At 41.1% G+C, this 19854-nt stretch overlaps 1 protein-coding gene across 2 annotated transcripts in view; it reads left to right on the top strand.

Annotated features, from left to right (window-relative positions):
- The first annotated feature begins 478 nt into the window (after positions 1-478).
- The window catches only part of SPI1 (Spi-1 proto-oncogene), a 37031-nt gene continuing 17655 nt past the window's right edge, over positions 479-19854 (top strand). For both annotated transcript variants that reach the window (XM_056850781.1, XM_056850782.1), the window contains exon 1: positions 479-747. In XM_056850781.1, the coding sequence (XP_056706759.1) occupies positions 703-747 (45 nt within the window). In that variant the 5' untranslated portion in view covers positions 479-702. The remainder of the gene's footprint in view (positions 748-19854) is intronic.

The raw sequence follows: 19854 nt of genomic DNA on the forward strand, positions 1-19854 counted from the left end.
AATCTTCATGATTATCTATTTTCCATTCAAGAACTTTCTTTCAAAGGATTCTCACTGAAATCGTGGTGTTCTTATACCTCCTCCTCCTAAGGCCGCATAGGTATAAACTTCCATCAACAGCATTTTTTCCTAACCATGTTTTATTATCTAGGTACAACACCATCACTGTTGCCGGGCTGATGGTCCTGAATGACTGCTCCAAAGATGGTTGTCCGAAATGATGATTTAATTATTCCCAAGAGAAGAACTACCATCATGCTATACACACGAAAGCTTTGGCCCCTAGAAATGTTATCTCTCTGCACCCATTTGTTTCTGTTTGCCTGATCTAGGCTTATATTGTGTAGTGTGTAGCAAGCACCTGCCCATTACTGATCTCAGGCTGGCGACAGACTTCCTGTTAACGCTACAACTCCTTGAAATGAGATTTATGCAAACTGGGTTTGAGGCTGATGTCACACTAGGCTGCAACAGCTCAAGGGTTATCTCCATTCTACAGTTACTTCACAAAATCAGGAACTTCAGATACGCCTGAGGAAAGAGCTCACCTTTAGAACTCTTTAGGGAAAGTATGAAAACTAATTAGGGATCTTATTGTCCTGCGGTTAATCAATGCAAAAGGAACTTCAAGGAATTCCATATTTTTTCCCTTTGGTTTGGATCATCAAAATTAGAGAATTATTTCACTAAGAAGTTGGCTGGATGTTGCAAGCTTGTAAAATGGAAGGGTTCTCCCTCATTTCCCCTGTGAGTATCTGGAATCAATAATTGATTTGTTTCTCTGGCTTTACGGGTAGAGCACAGAGCAAAAAAAACAACAACCCAGGAGTTGTTGAAGAATGCTATACTTCTGATAATGCCTGGAAGTTGCATAGAGGAGTTTGGTGTATAAAGTTAGAGGTGTGTTACTTAATGCACGGGAAGTAAACATTTCTTCTCTGTTTCTGATCTCGGTGAGCTTTCACTGATATGGCACCAAGTTATTTTTGTGGGTAGCAAGTAGTAGAGTTTTCTGAACACTTGGGCTTTGTGGTTGATAAGATTGTTTTTTGTAATAATATTGCAATTTATGGTCAGAGATAAGACTGTGAATTCATAATATCTTGCTGTATTTTAAAAAGATAATACATGATCAAGAGCAGAGAGTTCTGTTCTATAAATTCTAGGAAATTTACTCTTGTGCTCAGTGTCTAGACTCCTCTAGATAAATCTTTGTTTAGAAGTGGTTACATTAATTTAAAGTGAAATTTGTTGTCTCTTACATGACCCAGTTTTCTCAGCTTCTCAAACTTAAATGGTGGCAAAAACAAAGAATTAGACAAAAACACAAGCCTTTTCCTGCCCATGGAGTGCTTAGGGTACAATCCTAGGCCCTGGTTTGGTTTTATTGCCCTGGAGATACAACCATTCCTCTTTCATTCCAGATGTGATGATACCTTGTCCTTTGAATATATTTTATTTCACTTTTTTCAAAATCAATAATTTGGGTGGATCTCATAATTTTCCAAAGGTGCAATCCTAAACAGAGTTACACCCTTCAAAACCCATTCAAATCACTGGACTCAGAAGGATGTAACTCTGCTCAGGATAGCACTGTAAGGTGTCAGACAAATATGGTCTAGAAGCTTCTGTATTATTGGATACTCTTTGAAAGTACAAAGTGAAGATTCTTGTAATCAATGAGATCCAAGTCCTAAATATGTTTACTCAGAAGTAAGGCCTGCTGAATTCAGTAGTTTGAACTATGGTTTGCAGCCCCACGCACAATAGTGCATTGAGTCTCAATAAAGTTTAGATGCACCTAAAATTCTTCAGATTCTGCACATTAACATTGCTTAAATATATAGACGTTTTTGGAAAACAAGACTAACTGATCTGATTTTTCTTTTCACTCTGATTCACTTTTCACTTTTCTTTTTCCTGTGTGATCAGGAGGGATGGGTAATTTAAAAGTATCTGCGCCATGGTGTGAAGGATATGGTCATAGAGATTTGGGCAATATTACAGTGGGAGCACTGTAAAAGAGGGCTGCCTTACAAATCCCCTTACATAGCTGTGCATAAAACACAAAGATTCTTGAGTGAAATATAATCTTTTTTCTGACCGCATCATTGTTTTTTTTCTTCTCTTTCTCGATTTTGCATTGGTGTGTAACTCTTTTTTCCATCTGTATATGTAACCCTTTAAAAAATTATCAGCTACTTTACATTATGTAAATAACTTTGATGAGAACAGATTCAATTTGTTAATATATGTAGCTGCAATAGGTCCTAGTTGGAATGTGCAGAATTTAGTAACTACTAAATGAATATTGAGAATCAAGAAAAGAATTGTATGTATACATAACCCCCTGTGTTGCCTAAATGTTGCCTAGTAAATCTTCTATCTTTGAGTATTTTCACAATAATGCTACACGTGTACACTAACTTTGAAGTCAGCCAATTCAGTTCGATGGCACATGCCTTTTATTAATATCAGTGTAAAATGCAAAATTAAAAAGAAGTGTTTTAACGCAAGGTATACATTCTCATCAGTGTATTTCATTCTGTTTATAATATAGGAATTGTAAAACTAGATTAAGCATAGTTTGTGTAAACACACTTTGAAAGTAATCAGCATAATCTTTAGATCATTTTCTATTTGGGGTTTGTTTATTTATTTATTAGTTTTATACCCTGCCCTCACACCCCAGCCAAAGCCTGGCTCAGGGCGGCTCACAACATGCAGTCCATACAATCAAATCAATTAAATAATAAAATTCATAATAAACAATAAAATCTTCATAATAAAACCATAAAATAGCAATCTATTATTTCCAGATTTCTCAGCAAGCAGGGAAATATTAATAATACAACAGCAATTACAATCCAGTATTGTAGGGTTTTTTTCCTTATCAATCCCTTCAAATTGGATTATTCCATTCAGGGTATTTTCATACATCTGCTAGGCTTGCCATCTATTCCTTATTTGATATAAACAAAAATACTCATTGAAAAGAAGAGATGCACCATGAATGCAAAAACAAACAAACAGAGACCCTTAAATGTAACACAATATATTTCAAGGACAATATATTCCAATAAATTATTGTTAATGTTCTCTAACACATGTAAGACGTAATGTTCTGACAATCTCATTTTTATTGTGTTATTTTGGAGATTGCAACCCTAATTAGGGTTGCCAAACTCCAGGTGGTAGCTGGAGATCTCCTGCTATTACAACTGATCTCCAGGCGACAGAGATCAGTTCATCTGGAGAAAATGGCAGCTTTGGAAGGTGGACTCTATGGCATTATACCGCATTGAAGTCTCTCCCCTCCCAAACCCCACCCTCCTCAGGCTCCACCCCCTAAATCTCCAAGTATTTCCCAATCTGGAGCTGGCAACCTTCTCTCTAACTGCACATGTGCACACATTATTAATTTCACAGGTGACACATTTACACCATAGGAAGAATAGTTACTCAGCATACCTATTTCAAATTGTGAGTAAGCATGGGGGTCACTGATAGGAGAGTATCTATGAATGACAGTTGCAATATGGGAATTGTTACAGACTAACAGTCAGTTAAAAAATTAGTATGCCCATTTACTGACAAGACATTTTTTCCAGTTTATAACCATAAACTCTCCATAGCCTTACAAGTGGTAAGTAAGAAAACTAGCATGGCGTACTGGTTAGAGTGTTGGACTAGGGTCTGGGAACCCAGGTTCAAATCCCTACACTCCGAATGATGTGACCTTGGACCAGTCAAACCCTCTCAGTCTAAGATACCTTGCAGGGTTGTTGTGAGAATAAAAAGAAGGACTGGAGGATGATTTAAGTCACTTTGGGCAGCCATTGGAAAGAAAGTCAGGGTATAAATGAAGTAAAATTTAAAAAATAAAATAAATAAAACATCTACATGGGGATGAGGTTGAAATATGTTTGCCTCCCTACTTAGTAAATTACCTGCAGATGAATAAATACCTCCACCTATCACTTTTTTATCCCACCATTCCCCCAAAGAGCTCATGGTGGTTTACTTGGCTCTCTTTATTTTATTATCACAGCAACCTAGTGAGGGAGATTAGGATGAAAGGAGCCAGTGTGGTTTAGTTAGAGAGCGTTGGGATAGGATCTAGGCAACTGGGGTTCAAATCCACACTGAGAAGTTCTCTTGGACAAGTCACTCTCTTTTATCCTAACCTACCTCACAGGGTTTTTGTGAGGAAAGGAGAACCATGTGTACTACTGTGGGCACCTCTGAGGAAGGATGATTAGATAGAAGAAAGTGATCATCCCACGGTCACTTACACTGCATTCCTAAGGAGAGTTACTCCAGTTTAAGCCCATTGAAATGAATGGGCTTAGGCTCTCCTTAGGAACGTACTGTTAGTTTCATGGGCTGAGTAGGGCTTTGAATCTTGATCTTCCAGTCCTCATCTGACAATATAACTACTGAACCACACTAGCTCTCACGCAGGCAGAGGGCTATATTCATATGGTTGCTCCATTCTTTAATGCTCATGATTTTATGACGAATAATACAACTTTGAACTTTCAGGTATTACTATCACTTCAAACCTATCATAAATACCTTCTGAGGAAAATACATTAGGAGGCACATGTTAGCCAGCACAAAATTTATACAAACCATTGTTTAAATCTTCTATTCTTAAAATTAGAGGTGGCTCAGTATAGGGTTTCCAACTCTGGGTTGGGAAATTCCTGAAGCTTTGGGGGTGGAGACTGGGGAGGGACCTCAATAGAGTATATAATCCCATACAGTCCTGCCCCCAAAGCAGCCATTTTCTCCAGAGCAACTCTTCTCTGTAGTCTGGAGATCAGTTGTGGTTATCGGAGATCTTCATGCCCCACTTGAAGGTGGGGAACTGCAGCTCTGCATGTCTCATCTGGTTTTTGGTCATGAATTCATGTTTCTGGAGCACATTTATTAGAAACATTATGTCAGAACCAATAGTCTAGATAACTCCTCCTGGATAATTACACCATATTTGTGTGTTTTGTAAGAACACTAAAAAAACCCACCCTCCAAGCTTCCTTCTGATTCTGCTGGGAGGAAACCACCCTGTTTTTGTGCCAGTTAAAGGCAGGAAAGTCACATCTCCATCTTTTGTGTTTTAAAAAACAGAATGTAGAAGAGAACTGGGTGCGGACTATGTTCTGTAAACTGGGCAGTTCTGGTCACCTCATGCAAAAAAAAGGATATAATAGAATGAATAGATGAAAGTCTTAAACATTTGGGGCTTTTAGAAGGGAAAAGACAACTGAGCAGGAAGCTTTAGAGAGATTTATAAAACTATGAATGGAGTGAAGAGAACACATTCTGGCCATCTCATAAAACAGATTAGCAGTAGTATGTTCTTATGACTGTATCTATAAAGTGCCATCAAGTCAAAGCTGACTTATGGTGACTCCATAGGATTTCCAAGGCAAGAGACTAACAGAGATGATTTGCCATTACCTTCATCTGCATAGCAACCCTGGAATTTCTTGGTGGTCTCCCATCCAAATATTAACCAGGGCTGACTCTGCTTAGCAGCCAAGTTCTGATGAAATTGGGCTAGTTTTGGCCATCTTATGACTGGATCTCTTTTAAAAACAGGAGCATATAGGCCAGCTTTAAAAATATATATAATGGAAAACATTACTGTGCCACACCCTTGTTTGTTTGTTTATTCATTTTATATCTCACTCTACTCCCACCAAGGTGGGGCTCAGAGCAGCTACTAACAAATCAAAATAGATATAGTACATATAATTAAAAGCAATACACAATAATTAAATATAGAACAGCAATAAAACCAAATCTTAAGATTCAATTTTGGTCAAGCCACTATAATAGCAGCTACAGCTAAACCAGCGAGCCCTGTGATGCAGAGGGCAGTACTGCTGCGGTAAGCTGCAGTACTGCAGTCACAGTTCTGCTCACAACCTGAGTTCGATCCCGACGGAAGTCAGTTTCAGGTAGCCAGCTCAAGGTTGACTCAGCCTTCCATCCTTCCAAAATTGGTAAAATAAATACCCAGCTGCTGGGGGTTAAGTATAGGGGACCGGGGAAGGCAATGGCAAATCACCTCATAAACATCGGTGTTTTATGCATGGTCGCTCTAACTTCCTTTATTCCCCATTTCAGCCAGGATCAAATTTTTCAGTATGCATGATCTCTCATTCCTTGGAAGCTCAATGCTGTTTTGACGCAAAACGAACCTGGCTTTTCCCATTCCTCTTCTGGCCTGAATTAAACTGTGCATCCTGGCTCATTCCGGAGTCACAGAGCATGCATACTCCATTTTCGGGTTGAGCTTCCCCACGCCATCATGCCCCACCCTTTTCCAATCCCCTCTTCAAAGCAGCATGCAGGGGAAAACAGAAGATTGGCTTGTCTCACAGCCAATCACAAAGCAGTGTGTAAAGAGGCGGGGATTCAAGTGCTTCCTGCTAGCTCAGAGCTCTTTCTGAGCAAAAGACAGTCTTTAAAAAGGAGGGTTGGATTTCTCCGCCCCCCTTCTTTCAGATTGCTCAGTTTTTTGTTTTGATTTTTTGGTTCTTAAAATGATATTTTATGCGGCAGTTGGGTTTGGGGGGAAGTAAATCTTCTCTCGGGGAGCACTGCGAGGTAAGCCAATTACAGAGCAGCATTTAAAGGGGTGGGACTTGATTTGAGCTTGGGAGACTGCTTTTCTGTATTCATGGTTCAATTAGCACACAGTTTCATCCCTGATCGTTCAAGCCAGTGCATACAGTTTCCCCCAACCTGGGTTACTTTAATGTGCAATGAACCCAAGTCCAAGCAGGGAGATCCAGCCCATGCATAAAAGACCATAGTCTGCCTAGTAAAGATCATGATGTGACATCATCCCGTAGGTGACCCAGTGCTTGCACAGGGGACGACCTTTACAGCTAATCCAAATGGCGTAGGCGAGAACAGCCAGCAATTTAACCAATTCCTCTCCCCAGCATTTAAGAAAAACAATGAATGGGGGAGGGGTTACCTGGTTACCAACCATAGTGCTAGGGGGAGCAGATGAGATTAAGTAAACAGTAAACAGAACCTTTATTGGCATTTACAATAACAGAATAAACAGGGCAAAAGCAGCTAGATATAAATCTAAAAACGTAGGAATACACAGTTCATCAGTAATTTCATAATAAACAATTAAATGTCTGCTCCCCTCCTTCCTTCTTCCTCCTTTAGGACCTTGGCCAGGAACTCGGCTACCTGATTGGTAACTTCAGGGCTTTTATCAGCCAATAAATGGGCTATGTTTCCAGTAATCTCCGCAGTAGTAAATTGTGGAAAAAAACTAATTAAACTGCATCGAAGCTGTGTAAAAAGTGGACAGTACAAGTGAATATGTTGTATTGTGTCAGGTTCTTTGCATTGGCACCTACAACATCTTGCTTCACGTGGAATTCTCTTGTATCTACCTCTAACAACAGCTGAAGGAAATATATTAAATCTGGCCATCAAAAATCCTCTACGGTGAGAGGGTATAGTTAAGTTAGAAAGATACTGGGCCATAAAATTTATTTGATAAGTAAGGCCTAAAAAACGTGGGGAGCAGATACCTTCTGCACCGGCTTTTCTTATTTGGGAATCAATGTCCCATATCCTCTTTTGGATTGTCCTAAAAATATAAAATTCACTGGAATTGGACAAGGAATCAAGATCGATCCCAAGTGATCCAATCCTATTTAAAATAAGCCGAGACCATCTAGAAACAGATGGGTCAGTATGAAAGGCTGCCAATAAACTACTTGGGGGGCATCGAAAATAAAAGCGTAACCAGTATTTAATAGTAGTGATCCATGCACCAGATTCTATCGTGTGCAGTCCTAGCTCAGCACACAGAGAAAAATAGCAAACTGAGTGTGTGACGCCAAGGATGCGTCTCAAAAAAACTGCCCTGAGATGCTCCACATCTTTATTAAAACCTTGGATCCATACTGGGATTCCATACAAAAGTTTTGGGATCACTGTAGCTTGGAAAATCTGTAAGGCTGCCGGAACAAAGTGGTTACCTTTCTTGTAGTAGAAACAAGTTATCGCAGCCATCTTATTTTTTGCCAAGGTAAGGGACTGATTACAATGTACGGTCCATTTTAAATTATAATGAAAAGAGACCCCCAAATATTTAAACGTTTTTACTTGTTCGATTTCTCTTCCCTCAATTTTCCAAACCGATTGCTTCCATGTCTTAGAAAAAATCAAAATCTTGGTCTTGAGATTAAGTACTAATGCGATCTACAAGAGGGAAGAGGTTGGTCCATCAACAAGAGGAGCAGTGTTGCCCTCAGCCATAAGCATGGTGGACCATCTCTGTCTTACAGGCCCTGCAAAACTGGGAGAGGTCCCATGGGGCCCTGGTCTCTTCAGTCAGAGAGTTCCATCAGGTAGGATGGCCAAAAAGCCCTTTGCCCTGGTCAAGGACAACTGGATGGACTTTGGGCCAGGGACCACCAGGAGATTCTGAGTATTGGATCGTAACGTTCTTGGGGGGACATATCAGGGGAAATGGACCGAAGGTATGATGGTCTCAGACCTTAACACAGATATATTTGTGGAGTAATTCAGAATACCTGTGTTTCAGAACAGCCAACATTATCTTTAACTGATTTTAAAAAGCATTTGTATACATATAGACTGAAAGTTTTCACACAGGCTAGTTTTGATAGATTCCCTTATAGTCATTTGTTCCATGCTGTGAGATTAGAGGTGAGAACATGCTGTGAGAACAAAAAGACAATAATCTTGCCACACATTCTGTTGTCCATTTTGCCATACATGTGTATTATGTAGGTGACAAAATCTCTCTTGACACTTTGGAGGGTGATAGAGATTACCAAATTATGATGAAGGAAGAAAGCTCACATGAATGGACTCCTTTGCTTCACTATCATAGGTAGCATCTGTCTCATGCTACAGAATGCTAGTTTTTCCACAGAACTCTGGGCCTCATGTCACCATGTTTATCAATATCTCTTCAATATCTACATGAAACTGCCAGGTGAGATCATCTGAAGATTTGGGCTTGGTTGTCATCAATATGCTGATGACATTCAGCTCTACCTTGTGATTCCAGCCAATCCAAGAAAGGCTCTCAAAATCCTGAACCAGTATCTGGAGGTAGTTTTGAAGCAGATGCAGGTTAATAAACTAAAGCCTAATCCCCAAAAGATGGAAGGGCTACTAGTGAGTGGAAGGTCTGATCCAAGATTCAAAGTGTCACCCTTCCTGGATGGGGTTTCACTCCCTTTGAAGGAACAAGTCTCGATTTTGGGGGTGCTCTTGGACCCAGGCCTACTGCTGGATAAGGAGGTAGCAGCTGTGACCAGGAATGCCTTTTGCCAGCTTTGACCGGTTAGCCAGCTGCAGCCTAGACAAAAAAAGATCTGGTCACTGTGGTTCATCTAGGTTAGATTACTCCAATGTGCTCTACATGGGACTGCCCTTAAAAAGGGTTTAGAAACTTCAATTGGAGACTGCTGCAGCCAGGACTGAAGTGGGCTGTAAGGACTCCAGTCTTGGCCCATCTACACTGGTTCCCATTCTGTTTCTGGGCACAATTCAAGGTGATGGTGTTGACCTTGAAAGTGCTATATGGTTTGGGACAACATACTTGAAGGACGGCCTAATCCCTTATGAGCATGACCACTGCAGTCATGTTCCTTGGTCCTAATTTGGATGCCCCTACTTTGGGAAATTAGGTAGGTGGCAACCCGGGGGAGGCCCTTTGTTGTGGCACCAAAACTCTGGAACTCTCTCCCTAGGGAGACTCTCCTGTCCCCTTCTATGCCCATCTTCCAGCAGTGGCCAGACTTTTTTGTTTCATTTGTCATTCCCCCAGTGATCCCCTTTTCCTGCTCTATGTTTTTTGGTTTAAATTGTTTTAATGATGTGGGGGATTGGTTGGTTTTAAGGTTATACTGACAGCTGTCAAGTGACAGTTTGGTTCATTGTATGAAAGGGTTCTCACAGATCAGGTTTAAAATAGTGGAACTAGAATTGCCAGCATTTTCTACTGGCAGGGCTCCTGTCCATTAACAGCTGCATGACAAGATGAAATGTGTCAAGCAGTATTTTTCTGGCGTGGAGATATTTTCTGGCGTGACTAGGAAAGCTCCACTTGATAAATTTCTGCTTATAGCTCAGTTGTCAAAGCACAAGAACCTTACAGAAAAATAGTTAGCAACCCTCATACTGGATAAGCACCACATAATTTTTGACTGTATGGCTAGGGTTGCCAGTTCCTGGTTGGGAAATACCTGGAGATTTTGGGGGTGGAGCCTGAGGAGGGCAGGGTTTGTAGAGGGGAGGGACTTCAATGCCATAGAGTCCAATTGCCAAAGCAGCCATTTTCTCCAGGGGGACTGATCTCTGTCGCCTGTAGATCAGTTGTAATAGTGGGAGATCTCCAGCTACCACCTGGAGTTTGACAACCCTATATATGGCCCCTACGGTGAACCATAGCAAATAGTTGCTGCAGCTTATAATCCCCCCTTATTTTTTGATACTTAAGAGCTAATACAGAAAAATGTAAACTGCTGCTGAGTTTTTGAGGTATATACTTTGTGCTGCTGGATTTTCGCTGTTCCACTCTCAACAAATGACAGGTTAGGTTTCTGCCACAGAAACTGAAGGCTTATCCATGCAGCCATAGACCACAAGGATTGGCTGGAACAGCACACTGTGCTATCATCAGTGATCTTATGGGAAGAAAGTTTCTTCCTTATCCAGGGATTCTATACACATGAACCTCTTACTCTTTTCAAGTCAACCGTGGAAGCATTCTTCTTTCTCTCAGTAAGTGCTGTTACAGCTAGACTAAGGGCGAAACTACACATTGTAATTGACACAAGTTCACCCAGGAGAATTGCAGCCATACTGCAGCTGCAAGTCCCAATGACGACTCTGTAGAAAAGCGTCTCAGGGTCCAGATTTGGATCAGGGCCACAGCGCGGGGTAAGGAGGAGCTGCCAGTCTGAGTAGACAATACTGACTTTGATGGACCAGGGGTCTGATTCAGTATAAGGCAGCTGCAAATGTTCAAATGTTCTGCCTTACCACCTTGCCAACATTTTGAGCTAAAAGAGCCCAGAGGACATTATTGGCCCCATCAAAGGGCTGTACATATACTGAATGCTTGTATATGCAATCGCCAGTGGGGCAAACACCCCACTCAGTGCCATGTCAGCTCTGCAAAGTGGGACAAGGTGGCAGGCAGGAGCCCCTCCTCCCCTGTGCTGCTGTCCTTACCCAAATTGGGCCCCATGGCATTTTTACACAGAGTTGCTAATGGGGTCTTGCAGCTACAATATGGGTGCCAGTCCCTGTTGGGAACCCATGCAAAATGTAGCATAGACTTTGGCCCTCAAAGTGCAATCCTAAACAGATTTACAACCCACTGGAGTCAATGGGATTGGAAACATATACATTTGGGATTGGAAGTTTAGGATTCCACTGTTAACCCTGCTGTTAGGGTGAGGTGGTCCGCCTCAAGCAGCTGTTTTTGGGTAATCATTGTAGGTCAGTTATTTACACTAGTGTGCGCTTTTTTGATGCAATCCCAAGCAGACCCTTCTAAGCCCCTTGACTTCAATGGATTCAGAAGGGTGTAACGGTTTTGGATTGCATCCAGTACTGGCCTAACCTGACTCAACCCAATCGCCAAGTCGCCAGGTATTGAGGAGTGCCAAAAAGCCTAGCACTGAGCTTCTCCTCTCCTCCAGGCTCAGCAGCTGCCTTCACCTTGCACCACTGAGGTGCCACCTGCAGCTGCACACACAGCAGGGCTGGCAGAGCATGTGGGAAGGCGGGGCTGCTATCTGCCAGCTGAGCCGCCGCAGCCACTGTCACCCTTGTGCTGCCCAGATGAAGCTCCTGGACATGCAGCAGGGAAGGGGTTAAGTGACAGGCAGAGGCAAGCACTGCTAGGGGTTCCCAGTAGTGGAGAGAGGGCCTTTTCTCCTGCATGAGGCAGAGGAAGAAGATGCAAGTGCGCACTCATGCTTTTAATATTTTTCTTCTGGTTAGGGTTGCCAACCTACAGGTACTAAGCAATCTCAAAAATATAACCTGTGCCAGTATTAAGAATACTTTAGAGAAGAGGCAGCACAAAGGCTCATAATTCAACAATCCATAGAAGGTAAATGTACACTTTGGATCTTTTATTTCTAGGCAAATTCAGCATTACTCCATACTGTTGCCTGAATAACAATTACACACAATAACATAAATCCCCTATCTACCTAAGACAACCTAACATCACAAAACATACAAGGGAAAAGAATTGCAATACAACAACGACGCGAGAGAGTCCATGTAACAGACATGCAAACGCGTCTGCACCCGTTCTTGACCACGATGGTTCCAGATGGTGCCAGAAGGTCCTATTCCTCCTAGGGTGCAGAAAAGGCGCGCACCCTGGAATGCCACGGGGGAAACAGGGTGTGCGCCTTACAGTCTTGGACTAATTGACGCACTTGTTGGGTTCAAGGAGGCATCCGACAGCATGCAGTAAATGTGAAATTGACATGCACTCGGAGCCTATAAACATTGAATGAGCTGACGAAGTGTAGCGAAACGTGCTACAGCTGGCTACATGTTTTCTTTGTGTTGTATTGTTTTGCCTTTGGGCTCTCCCTTGGACTTTCCTGCACCCTAGGAGGAATAGGACCTTCTGGCACCATCTGGAACCATCGTGGTCAAGAACGGGTGCAGACGCGTTTGCATGTCTGTTACATGGACTCTGTCGCGTCGTTGTTGAATTGCAATTCTTTTCCCTTGTATGTTTTGTGATGTTAGGTTGTCTTAGGTAGATAGGGGATTTATGTTATTGTGTGTAATTGTTATTCAGGCAACAGCATGGAGTAATGCTGAATTTGCCTAGATATAAAAGATCCAACATATACATTTACCTTCTATGGATTGTTGAATTATGAGCCTCCGTGCAACCTACAGGTACTAGCTGGAGATCTCCTGCTGTTACAACTGATCTCCAGCCAATAGAGATCAGTTCACATGGAGAGAATGGCTGCTTTGGCCATTGAACTTTATGGCATTGAAGTCCCTCCCCAAACCCCACCCTCCTCAGGCTCTGCCCAAAAACCTCCGGCTGGTGGTGAAGAGGGACCTGGCAACCCTAGTTCTGGTGTTGATTTTTTTCCATTTGTATTGTTTCTGTTGTAAATTTCAATGTTGTCTTTATGCTGTTTTGGAAAAGCCTCTTGGAAATGTGGCATATGTACAATGTAAATGAACGAAAACAAAATAAATATTCCTGGTTGTGTACTAAAGCACTGACCTTGGGAGCCTTATGGATATTCCTAAAGAAAACATTTGGAACTGTTCATACAGCCAACAGCAACAGGTATAAAAATGAGATGTCAGATGGGAAAGGAATCTAGTACTAAGGGTGGGATAAAAACACAGAGAGAATAACTACTTTAATAGCTTTAGTCCAGAACGCATTCTAAGAAGGAACATTTAACATGTCCTTCCAACCCCTTCTGAAAAACCATAGTTATTTTGTAATTCTTTCCAAGGAAATGAGGTTAGGGCTGTCCGTTAAACCAGCCTCAGCTGCACATCACGGGGAGTCATATTGGGTATTTCTGAATCATCTGCCGAAGAATATTTATATCATAATTAAAAATAACTAGATTTGTGGTCCATTTATGAAGAAATCTGAATTAGCTCTATTATATGCTGCAAAAACCATATGTTGTGAATACCCCGCCCCACCTTCTCCCCATAGTAATGATTTTGAAAAATGTTCTGATTTCTCCCTAATATTATCTTCCAAGTTGCAATTCCACTTGAGGTATAAGAACCGACACTCTTTTTAAATGTAGCAGATAGTAATTGTCATAACACAATATGGATCCTGTCCATTGATTTAACATTAGTATTAGCTGCCAATTTTCTACCATCATTATGTACCCCTCTGTCCATGTGAGAAATAAAACTGGTTCTTGATCATGGAAAAAATAAAGATGAGGGTGCACTATAATTTGTACAATTAGTAATTAATTCACAGATAAAGGTCTTGCCAATCTGTGCAGTTATCCCTGTAAGTCTTGTCCATTTGATTCTTTGGGTTTAGACTAGGCAACTTTGGACTGTGCTTTCAGATGCTTTCCATAATACTAGCATTGCCAAAAGCATACTGGGTCATTTCAAATGTTTTGGATGTTTACTCTGTCAACAACTCTAACAATTCTAAAGCCTTTCATGACCTCGGACTCACAAATTTGAAGGAACGTCTCCTTCCATATATCCCTGTGTGCAAACTATGATCATCATCAGGCAGCCATCTGTTGCCTATCCCACATAGGTTTGCCAGGTCCCTCTTTACCACCGGCGGGAAGTTTTGGGGCAGAGCCTGAGGAGGGCAGGGTTTGGGGAGGGGAGGGACTTCAATGCCATAGAGTCCAATTGCCAAAACAGCCATTTTCTCCAGGTGAACAGATCTCTATCAGCTTGAGATCAGTTGTAATAGCAGATCTCCAGCTAATCCCACGATTTAGAGCCTGGGCCTTTTCCATTGTGGCTCCAGATGTGTGGAATGGGGTCCCTGAAGAGGTAAGGGGGAGCACCCGCTTCAGAGATCTTCAGGAGGCACTGCAAGCCTGCTTGTATTGCCAGAGATTTTAAGGGGGGTTGAACGGCAGGCAGCTTGTAAAGGATTAGGGGGTTTTAAGGGGGGAGAGGGTAGAGATTCTGGGTTTGCTATTTTATTTTGGTTGTAACTGAAAATGTTTTTAACTGTTATTGTAAGCTGCCTTGAACCACGAAGAAAGGTGGAATACAAATGTTTTAATAAACAATTAAGACACTTTTTTGCACACCCATAGGATGGGAAATGATGTATCTTAATTCAGTTTATGAACTGCAATAGCAGTTTATATTACTGTTTAACATTATAAACTGTTTTACATTGGAAAAGTAGACAAGTAGACTCCGCCTCTAGATTAGAATTACAGAACATAAGAATAGAATCCGCAGAAGACTTCAGGAAGACTACAGGAAGCACTGCTGGAGCAACATTTTGAAGCAAAAAACCCACACTGACAAGTACTTTAGTCACGCAGTTAACTGCAAAACAAGTTTGGAAACACAATTATTACAACAGGAGGCCTTCTGGTTACATATTTTGAATACCAGGTTGGTAGGGTTGCCAACCTCCAGGTACTAGCTGGAGAGCTCCTGCTATTACAACTGATCTCCAGCCAATAGAGATCAGTTCTCCTGGAGAAAATGACCACTTTGGCAATTGGACTCTATGCCATTGAAGTCCCTCCACTCCTCAAACCCCACCCTCCTCAGGCTCCACCCCAAAACCTCCCACTGGTGGCAAAAAGGGACCTGGCAAACCTACCTCCTGGCCTGAATGCCAAATTAGAATTGGTTTGGTACATACAGTGGGAGGGGGCTCTTGAGCTATAAATAGTTGTTCTTTTTTGGTAGCATGAAGCATTTCACAGGCTGTGTAACTATTAGGCAATATTACAGGGTGATAACAGCCATAGTGCTCCTGTGTGCTTCTCAAGAGAAAATGTTCCTAGTGGTGCCAGATGAAGAAACTTGAGGGAGGTTTGGCAGCCATTTTAGCCCAGTTTATTGGTTCATGGTTTGATATTAGTTTCTGTTTTCATAATATTGCTTTTTCATATAACAACTATAACCTATTGTCTCAGTTCAGCCTTATTTTGAAACTGCAGTTTATTTCAACTTTATTTTTGGAAACCAGGATTCCATTTATGGATGACCACTCAGATCCTGGTTTGCCTCAACCAATAATCATACTGTTTTCTTTGCTCTGTAGCCAAGGAGGGTGGTGTTGGGGAACAAGCCATGATGTTTGTGCTAGTACTTCACATTAAACCATAGACTAATGGGTTAACAAATCAACTTCATTCCACAGTTTCAGATTCTGGTTTGATGGACCTTAATTAACTACAGTTAATATAGTGATCCATGGTAAGACAATCATAAGTACTTATATTTAGTTTAATTAAACCATAATTTCACATAGTGCCTGAATAGGGTTGCCAGTCTCCATGTGGTAGCTGGAGATCTCCTGCTATTACAACTCATCTCCAGCTGATAGAGATCAGTTCCCCTGGATAAATTGGCTGCTTTGGCAATTAGACTCTATGGCATTGAAGTCCCTCCCCTCCCCAAACTCCGTCCTCCTCAGGCTCTGCCCCAAAAATCTCCAGGTATTGCCCAACTTGGAGCCGGCAACCCCATGCCTGAACTGAGCCAGTGTGGTCCTTTTTGAAACAGATACACTCCCTCCTCTTTCCCCAGAGTAAGTTTTTAGCAGTTTTAAAAAATGAACTCCGTTTCTCTACTTTTTTCTCAGACACTTTACCTCTATGTATTAATAATTTTGTCATGTGTTATAATGATATGGCTTCTGTTTGGATAATTCCTCAGTACTGGAACTAGTCCCTCCTAAAAAAGCATGGACTCGCCTGAATATACTTAAGTGAAAACCCCATTGTACCTGGTACTATTTTCTTTCTTGTCTAGGTTAACAACATACAGATCAATGAGTGTCTGAAGTGAATATGGTTCATATCTATATATTTATTTATTTACTTCATTTATACCCCACCTTTCTCTCCAGTGGGGACCAAAAGTGGCTTATATTGTTCATCTCTCCTCCATTTTATTCTCTCAACAACCCTGTGAGGTAGGTTAGGTCAAGAGTGTGTGACTGGCCCAAGGTCACCCAACAAGCTTCAATGGGAACATGGGAATTCAAACTGTAGACTCCCAAATCCTAGTCTGACACTCTAACTACGACACCACACTCTAGTTCTGGCTGTGAAGAGAAAGGTAACAGCATTTCTTCTGACATGAGTGCTGCGCATCATCAAAGATGCCACGAAACATTGAGACTTTATGGCAATTCTGGCAGGAGCAGGTGGGCATTGGTCACTCTTGCCTGTCTCTTCCTGGCCCAGTATACTAGAGACAAAAAGCCCCCTAAATCCAATGTGTGAAAGTCACTGAGAGTGAGAGTACCATTGCCCTGTAGTGTTAGGATGTCAGACTAAAAGTAGGGAGACCCAGATTCTAATCCCCACTCTGCCATTAAACTCAGTGGGTGGCCTTGGGCCAGTCACTGTTTCTCAGCCAAACCTACCTTACAAAGCTGAAAAGATAAAATGGAGGAGGGAAAACCTGCCACCCTGGGCTCCTTGACGGAAAGATGGAATAAAAAAAGCTAGATAGGGAAGGTGCCAGGAGCTTCAGTCGTATTGTTGTTTCACATTAGAGTGACACCTAGGGTTGCCAGGTCCCTCTTCTCAACCGGTGGGAGATTTTGGGGACCGGGCCTGAAGAGGGTGGGGTTTGGGGAAGGGAGGGACTTCAACGCCATAGAGTTCAATTGCCAAAGCGGCCATTTTTCTCCAGGTGAACTGATCTCTATCGGCTGGAGATCAGTTGAATTAGCAGGAGATCTCCTGCTACTACCTGGCAGTTACAATCCAAAATGATAAGGCACCTCCGTGCTGATACCAAATGGTTAGAAAAAACTGCAACGGAGTCTTCAAATACAAAAGTAGCAAAAAATCTTATTGGTGTTTACACACAAATGACAATAACAGAACAGAGTGAAAAACACTTGAAGATATATACAATATATACAGTATAAATTTTAGTGCAGTCTCTATGCAACATAGTGATTTGTTCTTTAGGTATATATTTCTATTTTCTTCATTGAGTCCTATAATAGGTACAATAGTCCCAAAAGAGTCGTTTTTTGGGAAACTATGGGGGACGGCCGTTTCAAGTCTTTTCTTCAGCCCCAATCAAAATTACGTTTCCAAAGGTAAATTCAATTATCAACTCAGTTCACGGTTCCCCGAAGGATACTCCAAAGTGCAGCCGAGTCCTGCAGCGACTCTTTTGGGACTATTGTACCTATTATAGGACTCAATGAAGAAAATAGAAATATATACCTAGAAGAACAAATCACTATGTTGCATAGAGACTGCACTAAAATTTATACTGTATATATTGTATATATCTTCAAGTGTTCTTCACTCTGTTCTGTTATTATCATTTGTGTGTAAGCACCGATAAGATTTTTTGCTACTTTTGTATTTGAAGACTCCGTTGCAGTTTTTACTACCTGGCAGTTGGCAACCCTAGTGACACCCTTTTATAATTTAGGCTTGAAAGGCATTCATCCCCAAACAAACAGGTGTTGTGTAGAATCACATAAGTGGCTTTGAGATAGAAATAGAGGAAATGATAGGTAACTCTCAGATTGCTTTCTGGTTTACAGAAATTTTTTTTTTTAAATGCAGTGCACACACTTCTCCTTCCTTGATGTACAATCATAAATGCTGAATGGGAAAAAATGCTCCTGTGTCTTAATCTGCAGTGTGATCTACAGAAATGAGCAGATGAAGCTTTTCATTGTATGGTGATCAGCATTATTACCTGCTAGTATCTGCAGAGCAATCTGCCAAAGGGGCAGTTAAAAGTTGGCAGCCATAAATGAAACATGCTGAGAATACTTGAAATGCACAAAAGAAAAAGAAAAAAAGGGGTGGGGGCAACCAACATATCTTTTGTACCATCAGGAACTAGTTATAATGTACTGACATTTCTGTGTGTGTTGATAGGTTTTGATGGAATATACTCCCAGGTATGCATGGTTTTGTAACATTGGATTAGAAGTAGATGACAGCAGATCATGTAACTACTTATGTGCCAGCAAATTAACAATTATACCATGGTTAAAGATGGAATCCACTAGCTATTGCTCTGTACCCATACATTTGCATGAAATTAATAGCAATTAGTCATTATTAAAAAAAACACACACACACAAGCCCAACTGACAATACTTGTTAAAATTAATATATGTTCTCACCTTACGTTCAACTCATCTGTAACCCATAATTATCTATTGTCAGCTTGAGGCAGATCTTTATTGCCTAGTAAAATTAAACTTCATATAAGATTCAGGAACTGTTGCATATTTAAAATAGCTAAAGCAATCTACCAATTTAATTTTTTCCCTTTTATTTCCAACACATTGATTACATTTAAATATGATGATACCTTAATTCAGGAGTATCTTGATGAAAATAGAAAAAAATACATCAGCAAAAGTTAGTAAGAGAATATCTTAAACACATCAGCTGCTCTGATAGCTCAAACAACTTACTTGTGTTTATTGCTACATTGTTCAGTCTTTCCTTGAATAAAGAACTATGGTTATTTTTAAGACATGGAGAGTTTGATTAATGTTTCAGTGCATCTACTTGGCCAATGTATTAACTGCCAACAAGGCTTCCATTGCAAATATTAAAGGGTTTAAGGACCCATCCAAATATTTTCTGGTGGTGGTTAATTTCAAGCCATGATTGATGGCTGGAGCAGTGCAGAATCAAAGTCAGGGTCATCCAGACCCTGTGCATGTATCGTTCAGACCTGCCCAATTTGTGAATTGTCAAGGCAAACAAAGCCTGCTGCCCATGGATTGAGGCTTGTCAAATGGTTAGCTACCCCCACCCCCACCCCCTGCTTTTGCAGGATCATTCAGGCAGCATAAACATGAACTTCAGCCAGTGGTGGGTTATCATATATGGCTAAACATTTGCCAGAGTAGATGACAAATTGTGCTTCCTTTTAGTGCTATTGATGCTTGAATGAACCACAGAGGATTAAAAAATCCTATTTCCAATCTATAGGCAGGTTCTGTTTTCAAATCTGCAAGATGCTTACATCTTTCTTACTGCTGTCTTTTCCAGTACTACCATAGTTGCTGTGGATTTGAAGAGTTCATTTAGGTTCTAAAAGCCTCTATAGCTTTAA

Source organism: Euleptes europaea, chromosome 6 (assembly GCF_029931775.1).
Source record: "Euleptes europaea isolate rEulEur1 chromosome 6, rEulEur1.hap1, whole genome shotgun sequence".
Lineage (NCBI taxonomy): Eukaryota > Metazoa > Chordata > Lepidosauria > Squamata > Sphaerodactylidae > Euleptes > Euleptes europaea.